The following is a 22,161-nucleotide window of genomic DNA, read 5'->3' as shown; positions in this document are numbered from 1 at the left end:
ACATAATGAAAGCACAGACAAACAGACATAATTCTCGGAATGTTCAATTGCCTTGCGTTTAACATTTCGCCATCTGTTGGTGTGCTGCCACTGACAGTGCACTTAACAGATGGCGGTAGTGTTTTAGTGACGATGTTCCACAATCAAAAATATGCAATGAGTTATGTCTTTTGTCTGTGATGAAGGTATTTAACCAAACCACACAAATTAACAAAAGGAAACCAAAAGAATATCATTTCACACTACGGGGATTTTTTTTTCCAGAGCTAATAATGAACGATATTGGATATCAATACGCCCGTCTAGAAACGAATGGTAGAGAATTAAGCAAGTTTACTTTCCGGCAAAAATTTGCAAGCGGAATGAAAAAAGACAGGAATTTTGATGTGTCATGCTTTTCTTTAAGGTGTCTCCTAAGATTAAATAAGGCAAAAAGATGACCCAGTTATAATTTTTGCAGGAGACTTGAATAGCGCCTCGAGGTGAGCAAAAATCTAACTAATACACTGTTAATGTTGGCCCTTTAACTTGTCAAGCTGAACGTCAATTCAACTGACAGTGACAGTTTCGCTGACAGTACGCTCATACAGTTTGTTGATAGACTTGATGCTTATGGTGCCGATCGTTGTTTGTTGTGTGTTCTATTGCTAAAAAATGTGAAAAACGAAGAATATGGGACGAATTGCGTGTGCTGTAACAGGTTACTTAAGTGTTAAAACTCCTCTTTCAAGTTCATCGTTTTACCGAATCTTTGCTCGCAACAGGTACCTGCATAGTTTATTTATATGTTTATAACCTAACCCTATACATGATTCAAGGGATGTGCACATCTGGACTCTTTTCTGTCGCAATCCGGCCATAAATAAGCACAGTCAAATATGTTCTAAGCATTTTAAGAACAACCATTTCATTAATCCTAAGAATAAGTCACAAGGGTTTGTATTGAGAGAAGGTAAAATAAAAACAAAATAATATAAAATATACATTTTTTAGACTACGGAGCTATGCTATCCCCTCACTATTCCCAGCTATATCGGAAGGACAAAATGCCAGCTTTGCTTCTATGGCGATTTCAATGGAAATCGACCTTAATTTCTCATCAAAAAATATGGAAGATGTTTCGTCAATGGATGTTGATCAAGAATATGATCAAAGTGAGATCGATATCGTTGGAGAAGTAGAAGTTGGGCATGAAGACCTCGAAGATCATACATTTATTCCACTTTCTAACGTACAGCGAACTAAAGTCCATGGCAGCCATATTTCCCATGACCACGATTATAGTGGAGGTATAGAAAGAATTGTAAGTGCCATGGAAAGATTGGTGATAGTGGAAGAAGAGAATAGAGAATTAAAAAAGAAAGTAAGGAAATACCAAAAACAAGCCTCGAAGCAGAAAATCAGAATCAAAAATCTTCAAAAGGAAGTTTCTGCCTTGAAAACATTATTGGCTGAGGGATCTGAAAAGCTGTACGATCCCATCTTGTCTGAATTGCAAAAAAAATAAGACTCGAAAATTACGTGGCGCAAGATATTCAGACCGGATGAAAAACATGGCCCTAGTGCTACATTACTGCTCACACAAAGCGTATCGACAAATGCGGCAATATTTTACTCTGCCGTCGATAAACACGATACGTACATGGCTATCTAAATTGAAAGTGACTGAAGGGTATTCGAAATCAATACTCCAGCTTTTGAAGCTTCGTGTTGCAGGTCTCCCGGAAGATGAAAAACTAGTGACGATTGTCATAGATGAGATGTCGATAGCACAGCGACTGACCTACGTGGCTAATGCAGAAATAGATTATTTCATGGGGTTCCCCACGAAAGTTGGGAAGGAGGACAACAATTTAAAACAACGAGCTAATAATGCATTGACTATCATGGTAAAATCGATGAAGTCCGGGTTTAAACAGGCAGTTGGTTTTTTCTTTAATGCGAGTACTGCTAACGCAGCTCGTTTAACTACAATTGTTAAAGAAGGAGTTAAGCTAGTTGCTGAGACAGGACTGATACCGAAAATGATAACGTGTGATCAGAACAGCACGAATCGATCTCTTTTCAAATCCCTCGGAATCAGTGAACAACAACCATGGTTTGTATACGAGAAACAACAAATTTACTGTGCCTACGACGCGCCGCATCTGATTAAATCGACCAGGAACAACTTGTTACGTCACAATGCTGTCTTCGATGGACAAATTTGTTCATTTCAACACATAATTGATCTTTTCCATGAAGATATCAAACATATTCCCCGAACTGTACCGAAACTATCTTATGATCATGTAAATCTTGCTCCCTACGCCGAAATGAACGTTGGAAAAGCAACGCAGACATTAAGCGAGTCTGTGAGTGCAGGTATCAAGGCATATGTGCATACCAAAAAACTGCCACCCGCATGTTTGAATACTGCAAACTACTGCGAAAGCTTCGACAAACTTTTTGATTGCGCTAACTCTTTGTCTTTTAAAGAAACTAAGGTAACTAAGGTAATCATGTTCAAATGCATATTGTTACGTAAACATTTACATTTGCAGGATCTTAAAAGACCACTGTTTGAACATTCTCCGCATTGGGAGTATTTAGCTTCAATGAAACAACGACTTAAATCTCTCAGGTTCATTTCGAAGGAATATTTTGACCTGGAAATGGTGAGATTAATTGCAATCTTGTACCTGCTAACCTGCTGAACGTATTTTTGATTTTACAGGAATCTGAGCTACCAAAACTGATGGGCCAATCGAGACTTCCTTATTTCATTGAAGGCTGGATTCAATACATATCCGCTATTGAACATCTATGGAAGGAATTGAGAACTGTGTATGGATTTGGATTTCTAAAAACTCGCAACTTATCGCAAGATTGCATTGAACACTTTTTTTCGGTAATTCGTTGGAAAAATTCCAACAACAACCATCCAGATGCGAGTAAATTTGCATCGGCATATAAGGCAATTGTAATCAACCAGCTGATTGCACCTAAAAAGCTTGGTAATGTTCAAGCCGACATCAACAAGTATTTCGTAAACACATCCCAAATGTCTAAAATTAAGTTAATCCCAAAGGCACCTCAAAAACGAAGGCCCCGTAACAAGAAAGTCAACGAAAGCGATATCACCGATCCTAATCAGCTGAGCAGCATTTACTACTCAACTGGTTGGGTCTGCTCTCAATTGAAACACCGAGAATGCATCGAAAGGGCCACCTCTAATGTTACTAGCAGGTCAGCGTTTCTACTCGACTTGAAGAGATATAAGCCAGAAAGTCGGTTGTTCGTTCCAGGAGAAAAGATGTTTCAGTTTTGCAAAAAAAATTGTTTCCGTCTTCGAGAAAACTTTCGAAACACATCTGAAAAAAAGCGTTCGTGGTGTTAAGCGTGCTATATTGCAAACTATTTTCTGGCCGTATCAATCGAAAAATAACGATAAGCTGGTATATGACGTACTTTGCGTTCCTTGTGCAATGATAGTTGCCAACAAATATCTAAATATGCTGGTAAAAGCCAAATTACAGATCATGAACATGAAGATAAAAGTAGATGATAAAACAAATCGTAAGAACAAAAAAACTAAGAGGGAACTAACTAAACGCAAGAAGCTCAACATACAATAAGATAACTGTACAGTCACAGTACGTTCTTTGTTCGAATCAATGCTTACTAAAATGTGACACCACTTGATGTACAATCCTTAATGTTCTTGCTTACGTCGAATAAATATCAGTATCTTTTAAAGTTCAACATGTATTTAGCGTTTTATGTGTGTTCTACATTTCTCCCTTCCATGTATTATTGTGCGTCTGCTACTGCATTTCCAAGACATAGAATGTCTCGCGATTTCCGGAATAGCGCAATAAATGATTAATGTTCAGTTCCACGGTTGGTTTCTAATTTCAATATTGGTGTGACGTTGAACTTGGTCAGGATCTTCTTGATGTAAGGCTAGAATCAGGAGTTGGGAATTAAACGTACCTGTATAAAATCAAAAACCATACCAAGCTTACATTTCCGCTTACAACGATAAGGTACATCGACACGTCATATGGAGCATTCCAGAGGAGACCGCCCTTGACAAAATCGATTATGGTGTCAATTGATGGTTCATACATTGAAGTGGCCAACATTTTAACCAATATGGACGAATGTTACGATTAGAGTGAGGGCCGAAAGTGCAACAGTGACCATGATATTGGACACTCGATTTCGTCGCATCGTTGACGGTAGCCGTAGAAGGGCGTAAAGCGCGATGAATCTCCAGCCGAGCTCTTTTTTATTCGGTTCCCAATATGTCCTTGTCAAGAAGGGCCACACTGAGCATGATAATCTTCAATACCTGTATCAACATCATGAAAATGATCCTCCGGTACTCGACGTACTCGACCTAATCTGGAATCGAAAAATGTATGTCATTATATTGTTAGCCTACGTCACCGCATTTCACTGGTTCCGTGCTGTAGCCTCGTTTTTCAGCAGTTTTACATGCCTAATCAGTTTTACATGCCTATCCACAAGTTTCACCTCGAGGTTCACTTTTCACGCCACGGCAATAAAAATGATTAGGAAACGCTCATAAAAAAAAAAAACAGATCCGATTTTCAAATTAACTCGCGGACGGCTAAGAAGAATATTGTTTACAACTCTTCTTCTTATTTTTCATCGTTTTGCGTCCTGTCAAATCCATGCACGGTAAATTGGTTTGATTCAAATCTATTTTTTTTCGCTTTTTTCTCAACAGATGGCGGTAATAATTAATATTGGGGTGTCTCATGTGCAATATATGGGAAAATTATGTGTGGGTTATCTTTTTGCCTTATTTAATCTTAGGTGTCTCGTTATGTGATCCTTATTCTCGTAAACACTTCAAAACTTTAAGTTCACTAATATCAGCTTCTACGATACGTACCACAATGAAATTGTTTGTCATTAAAGACTAAAACAAGTCACCTAAAATTGTACAATTGAATGTTGATGTATGAAAATTCAACCCTTGTAAGAGACAATAATCACTTGCAGGGATTGAAACGGTTGACGTTGTTTACTACACTCGCTTCGTTGTCGTGCGCAACAGTCTGTTCATATTTGTACAATCACGCTCTACAAAACACAAACGGTTGAATAACATTCGAGCAAAAAGACAATTATTAAATAACTATCATATGACATGTGTGATTTCGTTCTATTTCCTCGATTTGGTATAAATTAAACCATTTCTGATCACAAATGTTATTACTAGGACATCATTGCTTGCTATTTTCAGAATTCACACAAGCAAAACATCAGCAGCTCTTATTATGAGAAAAACTAAAATACATACATTCGTGACGGTCTTCGGCAACAGTGTCGTATGACAGAGCTTGTCATATGACATTTTAGTTTGGTACTGTACTATGATACCTTGGTCCAGCGCTGCCATTTATACAGATTTATCTGTATTATACAGATTTTTTAATCTTAATACAGACCCGATACAGAATACAGATTTATCACAGATTTTTAAATTACAATACAGATTTATACAGATTTTTATAAAATGAATGTTATGGTGTTTTTGACAGCATTCACAACAAGAGGACCAACCGCTTTCGGATTCATATGGAGCTGGTAGTAAACGATTTGAGATTGTATGGGGATTTACAGTATGAATTGAATATTTCCAATATAAGCATGTATGTTAAATACAAGAAAAGTGCCCGAGCACATTAAAATGGTACAAATACAAGTACTTGTAAACATTTTACTTGCATTGAAAATGTATTTCGTAAGAAATTGCGGATTTTCTGATATTCTCCATACTGCAAAAATGATTTTACCAGCACTGGCGGGGCGACATCTCTCGACTTTTCGGTGTAACTACCACACAAATGATGTAATTAATTGTATTCATCTATATTAAAAATATCAAATAGTAATGAACTCGTGCACTTTTTTGCATTTAAAACTGCTTATCAGGAAGATAATGAATAGAAACTAAAATCTCCATACATTTTCAAACGGCTTCATATCACTCTTATAAATAAGTACGGACGATATCACAAATGGCGCAATTATATCCCGTATGGTTAGTACGATAGCCCGAATAGGTGGTTAAGCACTTTTTATGGTTATTTTGTATGCACTGTATTTGTAAAACAACAAAACATGATTAATTAAGAAAAAAAATCTTCAATACAGAAAATACAGATTTTTTAATAGAGTGGATACAGATTTTTTATAAAACCACCTGGCAGCTCTGCCTTGGTCTGCAAGGGTCGGATGGAAAGGCAGTTGATTATCACAGAAAATCTGTCGACTACCGTGACCGCTTACAAGACTGATCACTTGACCCAGGGCTGGCAGTTAGTGGATAAATTCATTTAATTTTGCAGCACAGGATGTGGCAGTAAGAGCGCAAGTCAATCCAAAGCCGCTAATAAAGAAGGGCAGTATCTGACTCGTCACATGAATACATGACGCGGCATTTTAGGGTGACCAGGCCCCGTAGCGTGGGTAGATCACCTTTTCGTGGTACGTTACGGGTTGTAAGATCTACCACATCGATCTCTGGTCCGAAGCTTTTCTTGTTGACGGTTATGAACCTCGGTTTTGAGATTGAATACAAGAAAAGGTTCGGACCAGGGTTCCAATCCATGGTCAAATATCAGTATCATCGCTTGTTTTTCGTACTAAGAAGACCTATTTTGCTGCTGAGAAGTTGCATATTTGAAGAGATCCCAGAATGTTTCAAATGATATTGAACATCACAGTTAAATGAGGATTCATGTAAGAACTATTTTGATTGATGAGAGGGCGCGTCTTTGGAAAGGTCCTAGAACGCTTCGAATATTGCGAAACATCACAATTGAATGAAGCTTCTTGTGAGAAGAGCAAATGTGTATGATTTACCTCAGGGCTGGTAGTGGGTATGTAATATAATAGTAGTGACTTTAGTAACTAAAATAACGAAAATAGTGATTAAATAGTGACTTTAAAGTAATACAAAAGTGACATTTATAGATCGCAAAAAAATGGTTCCAATATTTCGTTGACTGCGACCCATTTCGAGAAATTTTATAAACACAATCACAACCCATCAAGAGCATTTTTCATGCTCCTTTAAAATAACGATTCCATAACAGGATGACCATGGAACCGGGAAATCAGGAAAACCGGGAAAAAGCCGGGAATTTGAAATCACCGGAAAAATCCTTGAATTTCGATGACAAATCGGGAAAAATAAGACTGTGGACCTATAAACAATGTCAAGGTTCCTGGACTGGACAAGATTATCAGGACACAGTCACTTTGATGAACTAAATATTATGACAATTTGAGAGAGGTTTTAGAATGAATTCTGGAAATAACATCAATGTTTTTTTTTTCAGAGAAAAATACTAACAGATCTTTTGAAAAACTCTAAGAGAGACTAGAACTTCAAATCATTTGTGAGACTTCAGACGTTTTAGGGCTGGTAGTGGGTATGTATGTGATGTAATAGTAAGGTCTAAAATAACGAAACTTTAAAACAATAAAAAAAGTGACAAATAGTGACGTTTATTTATCGGAAAGATATGGTTCCAATCTGCCGTTGATTGAGATTGCCGAGGAATTTCATAAACTCATAAACCCGTCATGCGCTTTTTTCATGTTTCTAAAAAAATAAAACAAATTGTTTAAAGATCCCATACATTTATTCTCGAAAAATAAGAATGAATTGAATAAGCAAAAGCTCGGTCCAATTCTAACTTCCATTTACTCACTCTGCACTCTTTTGTCTACTTCGATTTTTTCAAACCAACAATTTACTAAGTTGATATTAGATGCAAATCGAGAATTGTTGATTAGATCGCAACATTGAGGTGAGGTACAGAGAAAAATGTTCAAATTCAAAGATTTAGACAAATTTTAACAACTGCAGTCTAGAATTAAATGTACATAGGGTTTTTGATCTAATTTCCGTCCTACTAATCACATCCCGCACTTTACCTCTCTTTTTTGAAAGGGTTTGAACAAAACATGAAATGTTTTCATCAAAGGTAACTTCTATATTTATTCACTTTTCTGGATTTGATAAAAAGTCACACATTTTTTTAAAATCTAATACTGCTTCTTGATTCTAAATGCGTTTTAAAATCTAATACTGCTTCTTGATTCTAAATGCGTCCTACGAGTTTCTATTCCGTCCTAACGCATTGAAACGCCATTAGATTTTCTTCGTCCTACGGATAAACGTAGAAAAAGGGGATTCGCTAGGAGCGCTTCTTTTGTTTTGAGAACAATGGGTGTAAATATTCATACAATGCGCTGTAATAGGCTTCATGTAGTGGCTTATGAACTAACGGATCGGAACAAACGTATTATTGTTTTGTGCATGGTGAAATCATTGGTATTATTGATGATTTCTGCTCGATAGAACGGAAATGGGCGGTTACGACGAAGTAGCGCTCTTCCCTATATTATTCCCTATTCCCTATATAAAGTTAGCCATTAATAAAAGATCCTTCTCTTCTTTGTAGTCGCTACAACGAACAGCGTTGCCATATTGTTTTACAGCTTATCGGTATTAAATGTTAAAAAAAATCGGTATTTCGGTACTATTTTCATTAATTTTATATTTTTGCCGTTTTTTAAGACAAAAATTAAAACTTTTGGACTAAGAACGGAAAAAATTATTTCCAGGATAAGTCGAGAAAAAAAAATCCGGGGAATGTTTGAATTAGCTTGTGAAGGAAGCCGAGAAAACTTCCAGGGAAAGTATTATGAAGCTCTTCTGGAGGAAGTTTAAAGAAAGTTCTAAGAAAGGTCGGAAAAACATCCCGTATGTCGTCCAAAACAAATATTGAGAAACTTCAGACGAAAATGTGAACAAACTTTCGGGAAAAATCAGATGACTCATGACACATCCGGAGGAATCCAAAAAAGATTCGGAAATTGGAAACAATAAATAATTCCTGGAGTAGACAATTCCAGGGGAAGCAAGAAGAAGCTCAGAAAAAAACCTTCCATTAGAAGTCGAAAAAAACCTACGGAGAATGTATTATGAAGAAATTTCCAAAGAAGACGAAAGAAACTTCTGGGCGAATTATCTAGACACATTCGGTAGAAGTTTAATTGAACTTCCTGTAGAATACGGAGAAAACTTCCAGGAGGCGCTGGAAGAAACTTCCTAAGGTAGATTGGAAGAAACTTCTGGAGAAAGTCGGAAGCCACTTATTTATCCTTTTTTTTTCGTGTGTTGACCAACTGCAGTCTTAATATGCTAGCATCTCGGTTGGGCTCTCCATGCGATACACAATACTAACAGACGACTCGAGCTATGGTGCTAACTAGGTCACTGCAGCTTTTAGGTTCGTATTGTGATCAACTGATGATATTTATCCTGTAATTTCTCCTGATATTCATTAAACATCCCTGAAGACCCCGCAATATCCCTGTTTTCGGAACTGAAATGCATTTCGGAATATCCCATAATTATTCGGAACTCCTTGAAAGTCCCTGTAATTTTCCTGAAGGGGGCTGTTTTGAAATTCTCTGATTATCCTTCAAAAACTCGGAACGTCTCTGATTATAATGATACTAACGTAAAATCTCTTATCTTCTTTGAAGACCTTGCAGATTTCAGAACTTCTTAAGTGCTCTAACAATTTTCTTGAAATTAATGGAACATGTTCTCACAATTGTCTAATGTGCATGTTACTTCTCTTACGTTTCTAAAATGTTCATGAACCTCTTGGAACTTTGCTGAAGTTTTCGGAAATTCCAGGGGTTTTCCGGAACTCCTTTAAGGTTTCAGAAATTTCCTTGAAATTAATTGATTTGTTCTGATGTTCTCAGAGCATCCCTAAAGTTTTCATAGTTCCCATAGTAACATTCTCCTGAAACAAGTGGAACTGTCCTGAAAACCATTAAATTTCCCAGGCTCAGCTGGGTAGCAAAAAACGGCGGAGAAATGGAAACATTCTGACAGTTCAGCGTAGGCTAATAATAATCATTTTGATTATTTAAACAAGTCGGTATAACATCTCATGAATCGGTATTCTGAGAAATCTTGTCTGTATATCGGTATCAAGTTCGAAAATCGGTATATATACCGATAAATGGGTATATCTGGCAACGCTGATAACGAACTGCTAGTCTGTTTACTTTGTTGCATTCCTCCCAAGAATAAAATCTTCTGTAACACCTCAAACACAGAAAAAGAATCATAACTCTGGGATCTAGATAACTTTTCTAGATCGCAGTTAAAATATCATTATTATGGCACGAGAAAAATTTTCCCAGATAGAACGACCACGGTTTTTTTTTTTTAGTATTAAGCTGGAGCTGCGTGATAGCTTAGTTTTCAAGACTTGACCCATTTGAATAAATTTTGCTTCTATCTATGACAATACAGCACAAGGACTAGCCTATGTTGGCAGCTTGAACACTGGATTCCGTGTGTATTGTTTCAAGATAGTTATGTAAAAATGCTGTGACGTGTGCGCGTAGAAACATCCGCGTAGTAAACCGATTGAATAAGTAAATCCGTTTCGAACGAAATATCTAAATTATGTGAGTTACGAAAACCGGGCGAATTCCGAAAGCCGTGCGAGACAACCGAAGCGAGAAAAAAGGCTTATTATCATTTAAAGAGTGCCAAATATGTGATAACCTATGTTGGCAAGTTGATTAATTTTGGTTTCCTCCCTAGTTATTCTACTTATTTACTACTGAGCTTTGTATGAAATTAGTTAATTTAAAGAACGTATCAATCATTTCAAGATTTCGCGACCGTACCGAACAAATTCTATACTACAGAAGCTCAAAACATTTTTTGGCGAATCACTTCTGCGTAAGCTCCGTAGACGTAGGCGGCACATAAGGAAAGATCGATTTTACGTAGGGTTTAGTTCATAGATTAACATTGACTGCTGTTTACAAATGTAAGTACTTGAACACTAAGAGATAAGTTAACTCAAATGCTTTAACCGCATATATCAGAGATTTCGCGTATTGAGAGAATTATATAGTAATCGAGTACAACAAACTCAGGGGAATACAATACCTCCAAAAGTTTAAAAGTTATTAATTGTCACATACCTCTACTTTTACTTATTTCCTAAACTATTCCTCTCCTCGTTAATCTGCTTAATACTATTGGTCTGCTTGCGTTTTCTTATTTAAGTTCAAGACTAAATAAGGAGATTTATTCTACAACTTTAAAGGTTAGTTGCCTGCCTAAGCAGACACTCCGCATCCTAATTCTTTTGTTAATCTACTTAATGTCATTAGACTTTCTGAAGTTTCTTATTTAAGTTCATTTGATGATTATGATATCTCATTAGTCTAATTTAATAAATAATTAAAAGCTCTAATTCACCTAATCAATCATAACCCATGCTTTATTAAGTACCTGCACTCGTGCTTGTAGTCTAAAGTTAAACATGTTTCAAGAACATTTGATTTTGACCTATACCTATTTATTATATCTTAGTTCGACTCAGGTGAGACCTTCAAGTGACACACAGTGGAAATCCCGAGCCATAGTTCAAACATTTATCCCAAATCAAAATGAAGCACATATAAGATTAGTTACAATACCATGTACAAAAATGATGTTTAACATTGTTTCCTGAGTAATACTTCAATGAAAACAACAATGAAAGCTTGTCACGCAAATAGAAGGAGCACTGTTGGGCATTTTCTGAAACATTTCAATAGTATAATTCCCTTGCAAACCCAAATAAATCTTTCTGCGTAAAAATAAATAAAATAAGAGTGATTTGCGGCAAAACCCGCCAGTATCACACCCAACGTCAGTGCCTATACGTAAGCGTACTACGACGCGGCTCTCAATCAAAGGAGTAACAAGTGTGATACTATCACTGCTAGACTAGATCTTTGGTTTTCTCATGCAGTGGTTTATCAGAGAGGGGAAGCTTAGTAATCCCCATTGCTTGCCCATGGCGCCATTCTATCGCAGCATGAGCCAGCAACGCCGGCCATAAACCCACCGTCTCCAACGCTCCACTATGAAGCATAAGATTACACACTAAGATTTTTTTTACAGGAGTCAGTATTTTTTTACTGGGTTTTTGAATTGCAGAAAAAGTCGGTAAAAATTCAAATGGCCGTTATCCGTAAGTTTTTAAATCGACCAATTTATTTTCTAACATTAAATGAGGTTAACAGAACTAAGTATGTACAAGTTCAGAACAAATTTTCACATTAATAAATTTTCCACAGATTTTTATACTTTTACCGAACAGTTCTGCAATTCAAAAACTCAGTAAAACCGTACTGACTCGATTAGTGTGTAGGCTCGCCCACCAACGTCCAGGTTAAAAACTAGCCAAGGGGAGGGATAACAAATTACAAAATAATATATAGAATCTTGCGGACACCCTGGAATTTTTTAGTAAAATTTAAAAATATTGAAAGTGGTGATTTTAAACAAATATTGAGGAGGAATCCCACATAATTTTCGAAGGAGAAGTTCTGAGCAGAATTTCAAAATTATTCTGACATGAAGTCGTTAGAAATTGGAAGATGAATTTGGAGGGATTTATGTGGAGTACATGAAAGTTCTAAATTAAATTGTTAGGTAATTTTAGAAGATTTCAAAAGGAGTTCAAAGAAAATTCCTTCGTGATTCTAAGAAGATTTGTATGGGGATCGTGAGGAAAGTGGCGGATTAATTTTAAGAAGAATTCCAAGAGAATTATGATGAGAATTCAACAAGAAACAGAGTTCTATGAGTGTTCTGGGGATAATTTCAACTCTAGTGCGAATGATTTATCACAAAGCTCCAACAAAATTGATGATGATGATAATGATGATGATGATGGTCCCACCTCTTACCCTACAAAGGTTTGAGCTGGACGATTTATCTTTAAGGTAATTAAATATGACAATTTAACCAGGTTTGCAAACAAAATCGAACTGGTTACAGTTACATTCCAGTGGCGTCGCGTAACCTCACTTTTTACCTGTGCACCAACTTTCAATACCAGATTTAATGCCATATTCATACTCGAATATGTTGAAAAATACATTTAATCTTCTAGTTTACTCAATATCTATCCATTGCAAGCAATATTTTGAAAAATGTTTATGTTTTGAGAGTTGGTGCACAGGTAGATTGAGGTTAAGGAAACGCCGCTGATAAATTCTCTCTAGAGTTCACAGTTGCTTCACAGCGATATAAATGTGGAAAAGAACCTCTTAGTTCGCCTTTTTGTCCACCTAAATATTCATAAGTATTACAAGCAATCAAGAGTTCATGAACAATCAACAAAGCATCCTATTACACTAGCAACCCCGAAATCTGATGCTATCATAATTTTCAGCAATGTCAGGAATGCTCAAGAACCCCCGACATATGCCAGAAAACTTACTACTAACTCAAGGTATATTCCAAATAAGCTTCAAAATTGCATATTTTTTTTATCAAATTTTAAATTCAGTCCTCTATATCCGTAATACGCGCGCGAGGCTCAAACCTTTGTAGACTTTTAAATCTACTACTATAAAATCAAATATTAAAAATCCATCGTCACCATCGTGGCGAACAGAAATAGTTTTTGCAGTGCTACAATAATTATTAAAAAGTCGTTATGACAGCTATCCATATAAAATAATCCGTTAGAGATAAAGGGTGTCCACGATGAAATTGCCACACACAAAATTGATTCGCAAAATTCGAGTTTTCATCCGATTGCCATCAAATTTTCAGGGATTGAGAAATAACTATTAAACTTCATTTTACCATTTTACTCGTATTTTATTTACAGTCCATATGCAAATGCCCGCACCTTGGCCTTAACCCCGGCCATAAGATTCTGCACAAACTGTGAATCAACCGTTTTTTGCATGTAAACCCATACTTTCTTCAGTTCCTCGACTGTCTTCACTACCTTAGGTCGTTTAAGAAGGTGCTGCTTCATAATCGCCCAGTACTTCTCGATGGGGCGGAGCTCCGGAGTGTTGGGAGGGTTGAACATTTTCGGCACGAAATTGACCTTATTGTCCGCATACCACTTCAGCACGTCCTTGGAGTAGTGGCATGAGGCCAAATCCGGCCAGAAGATTGTTGGGACGTTGTGGGCCTTCAGGAGAGGAAGCAGCCGCTTCTGGAGGCACTCTTTTATGTACACCTGTCCGTTCATCGTGTCCTGGGTCACGAAAGGTGCACTCCGCTTCCCGCACGTGCAGATGGCTTGCCAAACCAGGAATTTCTTCGCAAATTTGGACATCTTCTGAGTGCGGACATGCTCCGGAACGCTGAACTTATCCTTGGTCGTGAAAAACAGGTTGCCGGGGATCTGTTTGAAGTCGGCCTTCACATATGTTTCGTCGTCCATGATGCAGCATTCAACTTTCGTCAGCATGTTGAGGTACAACTTCCTGGCACGGGTTTTGGCGGACTTGTTCTGCTTCTCGTCGCGATTAGGGGCCTTTTGTACCTTGAACGTTCGAAGCCCAGCCTTAGTTTTGGCCTTCTGGACAAAACTTCGGCTTAGGTGCAGCTTCTTAGCCACATCCCTAACGGAGGCGTTCGGATTTCGGTTGATGGCCCCAACTACGCGGTTGTGATTTTTGGTGTTGTACGGAATACTTTTTCCTTCACTTCTGGGCTTCCGATCGGTGGTCAACCGTTCCTCGAACCGCTTAATCACTCGCGGCACCGTGGAATTCGCGATTCCCAACGTTTTAGCGATGGAACGATGCGAGAGATCCTTGTTCTCGTGATGAATGCGCAAGATTTTATCACGCACGAGCTGTTCTTTCGACTCCATTTCCGCGAGTTTTGATCACAGGACTTTAAAACTTGCAGGATGTAAATAATGCACTATGAACTAAATCCACCCAAATTTTCATTAAATTCTACCCAACGGTTAAAAAGTTAGAGCAATTTCATAGTGTGGCAATTTCATCGTGGACACCCTTTAACTTCGTTAAGATACATAATTTGTCAATTCATAAAAAAAAATCACTGGATAACTGTTCAAAAGACAGTTTTAACGTGTGAAATGCAAAAAAAAATACTGATAATTAGAAAGAAATTCTTTAAACTACTCCAAGGGGTTTCGAAATAAATTTTTGAAAGATTTCTGAAAGAGTTAAAAGAAAATTTTGAAAAGAATTTCATAGTAATCATAGTCTCCGAATAGGTTCAAGGGAATTCTAAGGATTCCAATCAAATTCTTATAAGGGGTTTCAAGCAAATTCCAAAAGTGTTTTCACGTTGATTTCAGTAGAATTCCAATATACATAATTCAGAGCAGAATTGTATGTAAATTCTGGAATTCATATGGTACTAGGTATCAATCTGTTCAATACAGTAAATGATTGTTCGTAAGAGACATTGATAGGTCTCCCTTAGCTCAGTCGGTAAAGACGCAGCTACAAAACAACACCATACAGGAGGTGGCTGGGTTCGATTCCCGGTCCGGTCTAGGAATTTGCCGGGTTGAAAAATGTTTCGACTTTCCTGGGCAATAGAGTACACTGAAAAAAGTTTTCATATAGTTTCCATTGGGAACGCACATGCTATTTTTCCAATAACAAAATTAATGAATTCTATCTGAAATTCACACAACATCAGTGGCGTCCCGTAACGTCACTTTTTACCTGTGCACCAACTTTTAAAACCAGATTTAATGCCAAATTCGTACTCGAATCGGTCGAAAAAAATACTTAATCATCTAGTTTACTCGATATCTATCCATTGCAAGAAATATTTTGATAATTGCTTATGTTTTGAGAGTTGTTGCACAGGTAGATTGAGGTTAAGGAAACGCCTCTGAACATTCATATGATCACATGAATTCTATGTGATAAATCACATAAACTTCATTGGACACATAAGGTTTATGTGATTTCGTGGTGCGATTCCCAATTATGAGATCACATGAAAGTTATGAGAAATTTTAATGGATATTTTCCATCAGAAATGTGATTTACTTTTTGAGTGTATGATTGTACTTACCAAACAATAATTATTATACTAATGCAAAAATGGTGCAGGCATCGAAAGCTCTCAATTAATAACTATGGAAGTGCGTCTAGAACACTAAGTTGAGAGCACGCAATAAGCTTGAAATGCGAAGAAGAAGTAGAGTTTGTTTATTGGAATGAGCTCACACAGAGTGTTTCTAGTATTGAAAATCAATGAAGAGAATCGACAAATATTTGGTAGGATATTTTCGTTAACTTCTTCATAAAGTTTGAAACCAGTTCTGTGTACGGTATGCGAGTGTGATTCACTCATTTTTCTCATAGATGGGTAAATTGAGTTGCGCTAAATCGATAGAAGTCTATTGACATTTGGTTCCGGAGATATAATAATTAGATAATTTGGTCTACCATACATGCATACGAGAAAGACACCATGTCGCCCATTAATCTTCGGTTAATCTGGATTGTCATGCAAACAGATTACGTTTCGATTGATGGATCGAAATCGATTCATGATTAGACGGCTGAAAGTTTCGATGTTAAAACTAAATGACAAACTTGAAGACAATGGCAGCGACGCCATCCTTCACTTTGTTGACGAACAGATAGGGAACATCTACTCACTTGTAATTCGTATCTTCTGAGTACCATTCCGTCGTGAATATTCTAATTTATTCATCTTTCCCTACAGTAGTTCCAGCGACGCAGCGGCGAAAATCTGCCTCCTGCTCTCAATCACACTTTGCATTTATTTACCGCTATCACCACTAATATGTGCGCGGTGCCTGCTGGCTGCCTTCCGTTCGTTTTTTGCTCTGCTTTTCTTCCTTCGGTTTTCACCTCTCCCGTTTTTTTTCTTCACTTACACCAAAAAATATCTTCGCAGACTGATAGTAGTGCAGATATCATATTTCATGCTGGCATGCTATTACAATAGTAACAACACATTCACGTGCACTTGTTTGTACCTACATACAATTCCCTTTAATTTTATTTCTTCGTAGTTACCACTTTTTTTCGCTATTATAATTTTAATTAAACTTTTTTCCTTTACTACGGCTTTTTCACTATTTGCATGGAGTAAAAATTTTATTATTCGACACCTTTTGCTGTGAAATCAGTAACTAATTTTCGAGCCCATCAACTAAATCCCAAAGACCTTTCCACTGTTGCAACTTCCAATGCTTCCAATACACTTTTTCCTTCGGTTTTCGTTTCGGGCACTTTCTGTATACAGACACTCTTCATGTAACTTCTTTTTTATTTCTCTCTTCTTTCGATTGATGACTTAAACACAGACACTCGCACAATCGAATAATAATGAAAAACAACACACGGCTAAGCCCAATGCGCGACTGTGGGGCACTATCTCCGTCTTCGTTTCGTTTTAGAAGGAATTAAACTGCACACCACCCTTGCGGGCGGATGGTTTGGTTATACTGTCGCTGGCGAATGTTGCTGCTGCTGCTGCTGCCGATACTACTACCACCATTCCGATGATGGCCGAGAGCGATGGGAACACTGCCTCTATATAATTCTTGTTTTCCTGTCGTCTGTGGCACTCTTGTTTCTCACTCTCTATCGACAGACCATAAGCAGAATGTAACAACAACAACGGCAGCGTGTAGCTGACTTTGTTGGGTGGCTGCTGCAGGCTATTCTTCGGTTGCTGCCTGTTGCTGGATGATGACTGTGATATCTATTTACTGGGCTGGGTAGGTCAACTTTTGCCATGTGGTGTAGTAGGAGGGATGATATGGCCCGAACTGGAAATAGATGAGAAAGATAACATTAGTTTAAAGATCTAATAGATATGCATCATTAATATTGACAATCTTATTAAAAGTTAACTGTTGTTCTTAATAAGTAATCACATCACAGTCATGAATTCTCAATTTTAGGTAAAACACTAACAGTAGGATATTGTTTCTAATTATTTTGCTTTTCGGATATATCAGCAAACTATGAAGGGAAACAAAGAAAAGTGAGTAAATTTCGTATATTTTAACTACCATTTATTACCACTATAAGTAATAATAATAAGTCGTATTTCTTGTCAGCTACGCAAACGTATCTTTTTTTTTCGATGAAATGCTCCCTAAACTGCTGTGCCGTACGGATTGCATAGCCTATGGGACTTATTATGCGTATAATGGCAGTAAACCTTTGAAAAACACTCAATTACTGTGTAGCTACACAGATTTACATGGATTTACCATCCTGCACGGGTAAGCATCAAGAAGAATTATCTTTTAGAAGCTGTGGAAATATGAGAAACTTAAATGCATCATCCGGAAGAAATTCTCTGCGGAGTTGGGCCTCGACATGTACACGGGTGGGCGATGTGAATTTCGGTTGTGCTTCATTAAATGGCCACTTCTCCGAATGAGATTTTGCCTAATGGCGTTCGGGGAAGTGCCACAATGATGCACAATTATAATAACAGTTGACAATTCATACTTTCTAATAGAACAACGAAATAAAAAAAATAAAACGGTTAATTTCTAGGAAATATCAAAGACATCTTGGTTTCAAATTGATGAAGTCTACCATATACTGTTTCCCGCATTCATAAAGGGACGGAATCGCAATCCTTTCGGCCTAGTCGATGTTTCCTTTGCCATGATTTTCAGTTCATGGATTATTCCAATTTTGAAGGAAATATAGGCCACCGGTGATGAGTCTTTCCATGGAGGTTAATAACCAGAGACCCCGACAAAACTGCACATGCTATGGGGTAGTACTTTGCAACTCTTTCGGCTCTTGAAGGATATGATAACTACTTCCGTCGCACAAAAAATGCGACAACGCATTCGCTGGATAATTTTCACATCCCGGAGGACGATCTACCACTGGAATTTAACCAACCTTTCGGGCCAAGAGAGCTTGACTTAGCCTTGTCCAAGGCTCACGACAAATCAGCTGGCCCGGATGAAGTGGGATACCCTCTGTTAAAAAGTCTTCCGCTGGTAAGCAAACGTATCCTTCTCAGCCTCCTCAACAGAGAGTGGCTAGGAAATACTATTCCGGAAGAATGGAGCCACAGTCTATTTGTCCCAATTCCTAAGCAGGGAGCTGCGAGTCGCGAGCCAAAGGATTTCAGACCAATCTCTTTGACATGCTGTGTCAGCAAGGTGCTGGAGCGGATGGTCAATCGTAGACTCGTGCTCTTAATACGGATGAACGGAGTTTTCAACAATCTTCCCAAGGAAATATACTTTTTGTGAAGGCAGACGACATCGTCTTGGTAGTAGTTGGCAGCACCGTGAAGGCTATCCGCAGAAAATTAAAAGCAACCACGAACGCTGTCTTACGGTGGACTAAATCCGTTGGATTCCACCTTTCGGAGGAAAAATGTGCTTATACTCACTGGCTGCTGATAGGTTGATTTCCAAACTGGCTCCAGTGTATTATCAGGCCATCAGGGTCACATCAGGTCTCCTCCCATCCACCCCCAGGTAGGCAGCCTGCGTGGAAAGTGCTGTTTGCAAGAAAGCGATTGGCTTTGCAGAAAAGACTATAGGGACAAGTGACGGAGTGTCCTTCCTCATGGAGGCGAACGATCTCCTGAATAATAGCGCCAACCTGGAGTTCCACTGGTGTGGAGCCAGAGGTTGGAACTCACCCGGTCTGTCCATCGATCCGGCGATAAAGAACAGCTTCCGGGCGGGAGCCAACTCCCCTGCACTAGTGAGAACAGTAGCCGAATTACATCGAACTAAATACAACAATCATCAAGTACGATACACCGACGGATCCCGTAGCGGCGGTAGAGTTGGCATTGGATTTTCCGATAAGGAGCTGTGCACCTTTTACCGACTACCAGACCCCTGCAGCGTTTTCACTGCTGAAGCAGCCGCCATTCTCGTAGCTGCCACCCTACCCTCCAACAAACCGATTGTCATATTCTCCGATTCTGCCAGTGTTTTAGCAGCTCTTCAGTCTGAAACTGCTAAACACCCCTGGATCCAGGGTATCCAGCAGTTCGTTCCTAAGGAAACAACCTTTGTCTGGGTCCCCGGACACTGTGGGATCACAGGTAATGAGGAATCCGACCACCTGGCGGCATCCGGAAGACAGTCCAACTTTTACACCAGAAAGGTCCCGGCCCAGGACATAAAGCGATGGGTCACAATCACTAGATGGAACTGCTGGACTAACGAATGGATGCGATCTCAAGACCTATTTATCCGGAAGGTAAAAAGGGATACCAGGAAATGGGAGGATCCACCTGAACACCAACTGCAAGTCATTCTATCCCGGTTGAGAACCGGCCATACCAAAGTCTCCCACAACATGGGAGGCGGAGGCGGAGGCGGATTCAGACGACAGTGCGATACGTGCAATGTTCCACTTACAGTGGAGCATTTCTTATGCGAATGCCCCCAGTACCTCGAGCCCCGTTCCGTTTACGGGATCTCAGGCAGCATCAGGGATACCCTGAGGGATGACCCATCCAGCATCGCTGCAGTTTTCTGCTTCCTTCAGGTCTGATTAACCAAATTTGATCTATGAACACCCAAGCAACGACAACGGACAATGATGGACTCATAACTATACCTCGGCAACAAATACTGACTCGGACTCGGATGAACGAAAGATAGGGTTAACTACCTCATTTCCGGCCTATTAAGCACAACCCGCACTTAGTCTTTCTCAATCTAGCGCAGTTTAGTACCAAACGGAATGTTATTATTACTGATGGCTTCCAAATTTATTTATCTTTCGGTACGTACCGTAAGATTTGATAAAGAGAAACCAATCGTTAAGATATTGTCAAAAGTCTAACACTGCTCCTTGACGCCAAACTCGGCCTACGGATTCTAAACTCGGCCTAACGCATTGAAAAGCCATTGAAACGCCAATGAATTCACTTCGGCCTATCGGATGAAGATAAAATTGATTCGGTCGGAGCGCTTCTTTTGTTTTTGGGAATTATGGTTGCAAACCTTCATATCACGCGTTCTCATTGACTTCGTTCCGTAGCTTATTAACTAAAGTATCGTAACAAACGCATAATTGACTTGTTAACTCTGAAATCATGGATTTATTTGAAGTTTTCTGCTCGATAGGCCCAAAATGGGCGATTAGGCCGAAGTAGTTCTCTACCCTATCGAACCAAGAAAAGCACGTAAAAGGACACGGAAATGGACGAATGACGGCACTAAAATTAAACACAGCGACTACAAAGGAACAGGACACGGAACTTGACCACTTGACCACGATTATTCAAAAGGACAGTAACATCGGTAGCATTAAAGCGAAGACATCATATCAAGAAGACTGGCAACTTTGCCAGAATCCTAGCGACAGATACAATAGCGCTGCACTTGAGTGAAGGCGGAAGCAACGCATAGAAAAATGAGCAAATACACAAACCTTTCTTCTGAGGATGTAATCTTTGCTTTCATCTTTCGAAGCATTTACCTTAGAGCGACAGATGACGCGATCGTACCTGTCTCATAGCGTTCGTATGAGAAAATGGAAGAGTTGCCAGACTTCTTGATTTGTTGTCTTCGATTAAAGGAAAATTCCCAACTCTGAAATATTAAAACTCTGTTTTTATGGGGACTCCCTTCTGGAGCTCCCGCCCATCCCCTAAAAAAGAAAAGAAAAACTAGTTTCCGTACTGTTATTTCACCTGCGTAATGAAGAGAATCTCGTACAAAATTACGTAGAAGTGTAACTAGCAATTTTCGTGGAATACATCCAATACCGATTTGATGGAAAGCTTGTGCTACAACCTGAGAAACTTGGTGAATTACCTTTGGTACTACGAGCCTTTACGGGTGAGATGCATTCGAACTGCAAGATGTGGCATAATGTGCAGTGCAGTGGTGCCATTTGCAGATTTTTTCCTCTCATACGCTCTCACGGGTGAGATATTGGAACCAAATATCATGCTTGATATTGATTTGAATAGCTCCTAAAATTGCTTCACCCGTGATATTGAAACAGAATATCATGCTTGATATTGATTTAACAAGCTTCCAAAATTGATTACTTTGCACATCGTTTTTTTTTTAGAAAGAGATAGATAAGTTTGCTATCAATATTTACTCACTAACCATGTCAGACACGAAGTTACTGCTGCCAGCAGTGATGGAACTTTCGGATCGCGTTCGGGTGTAAAGCAAAAATCTTATAACACAAACTCACGATAGCCGGCACCGGTGGTGTAGTGGTAAGCGTGACTGCTTTCTAACACCCTGATGGGTCTGGGTTCAATCCCAGCCGAGGTCG

General features: G+C 38.6%; 3 protein-coding genes across 4 annotated transcripts in view; 1 reads left to right on the top strand and 2 right to left on the bottom strand.

Annotated features, from left to right (window-relative positions):
- LOC135711022 (BUD13 homolog) overlaps positions 1-22,161 on the top strand; it is a 440,257-nt gene that overhangs the window by 396,770 nt on the left and 21,326 nt on the right. The window lies entirely within an intron of this gene.
- Smurf (SMAD specific E3 ubiquitin protein ligase) overlaps positions 1-22,161 on the bottom strand; it is a 123,281-nt gene that overhangs the window by 92,905 nt on the left and 8,215 nt on the right. For both annotated transcript variants that reach the window (XM_065233757.1, XM_065233758.1), the window contains exon 2: positions 16,543-17,684. In XM_065233757.1, coding sequence (XP_065089829.1) covers positions 16,543-16,597 — 55 coding nt within the window. In that variant the 5' untranslated portion in view covers positions 16,598-17,684. The remainder of the gene's footprint in view (positions 1-16,542; positions 17,685-22,161) is intronic.
- Positions 13,710-22,161, bottom strand: part of LOC135711025 (uncharacterized) — a 267,172-nt gene continuing 258,720 nt past the window's right edge. The window contains exon 2 of the mRNA XM_065233769.1: positions 13,710-14,910. Within this exon, the coding sequence (XP_065089841.1) occupies positions 13,746-14,756 (1,011 nt within the window). The 5' untranslated portion in view covers positions 14,757-14,910 and the 3' untranslated portion in view covers positions 13,710-13,745. The remainder of the gene's footprint in view (positions 14,911-22,161) is intronic.

Source organism: Ochlerotatus camptorhynchus, unplaced genomic scaffold (assembly GCF_037179485.1).
Source record: "Ochlerotatus camptorhynchus isolate MF236.1 unplaced genomic scaffold, CSIRO-AGI_Acam_v1.1 ptg000416l, whole genome shotgun sequence".
Lineage (NCBI taxonomy): Eukaryota > Metazoa > Arthropoda > Insecta > Diptera > Culicidae > Ochlerotatus > Ochlerotatus camptorhynchus.
The sequence above is the reverse complement of the archived record's forward strand: the minus strand, read 5'-3'. Positions and strand labels throughout refer to the sequence as shown.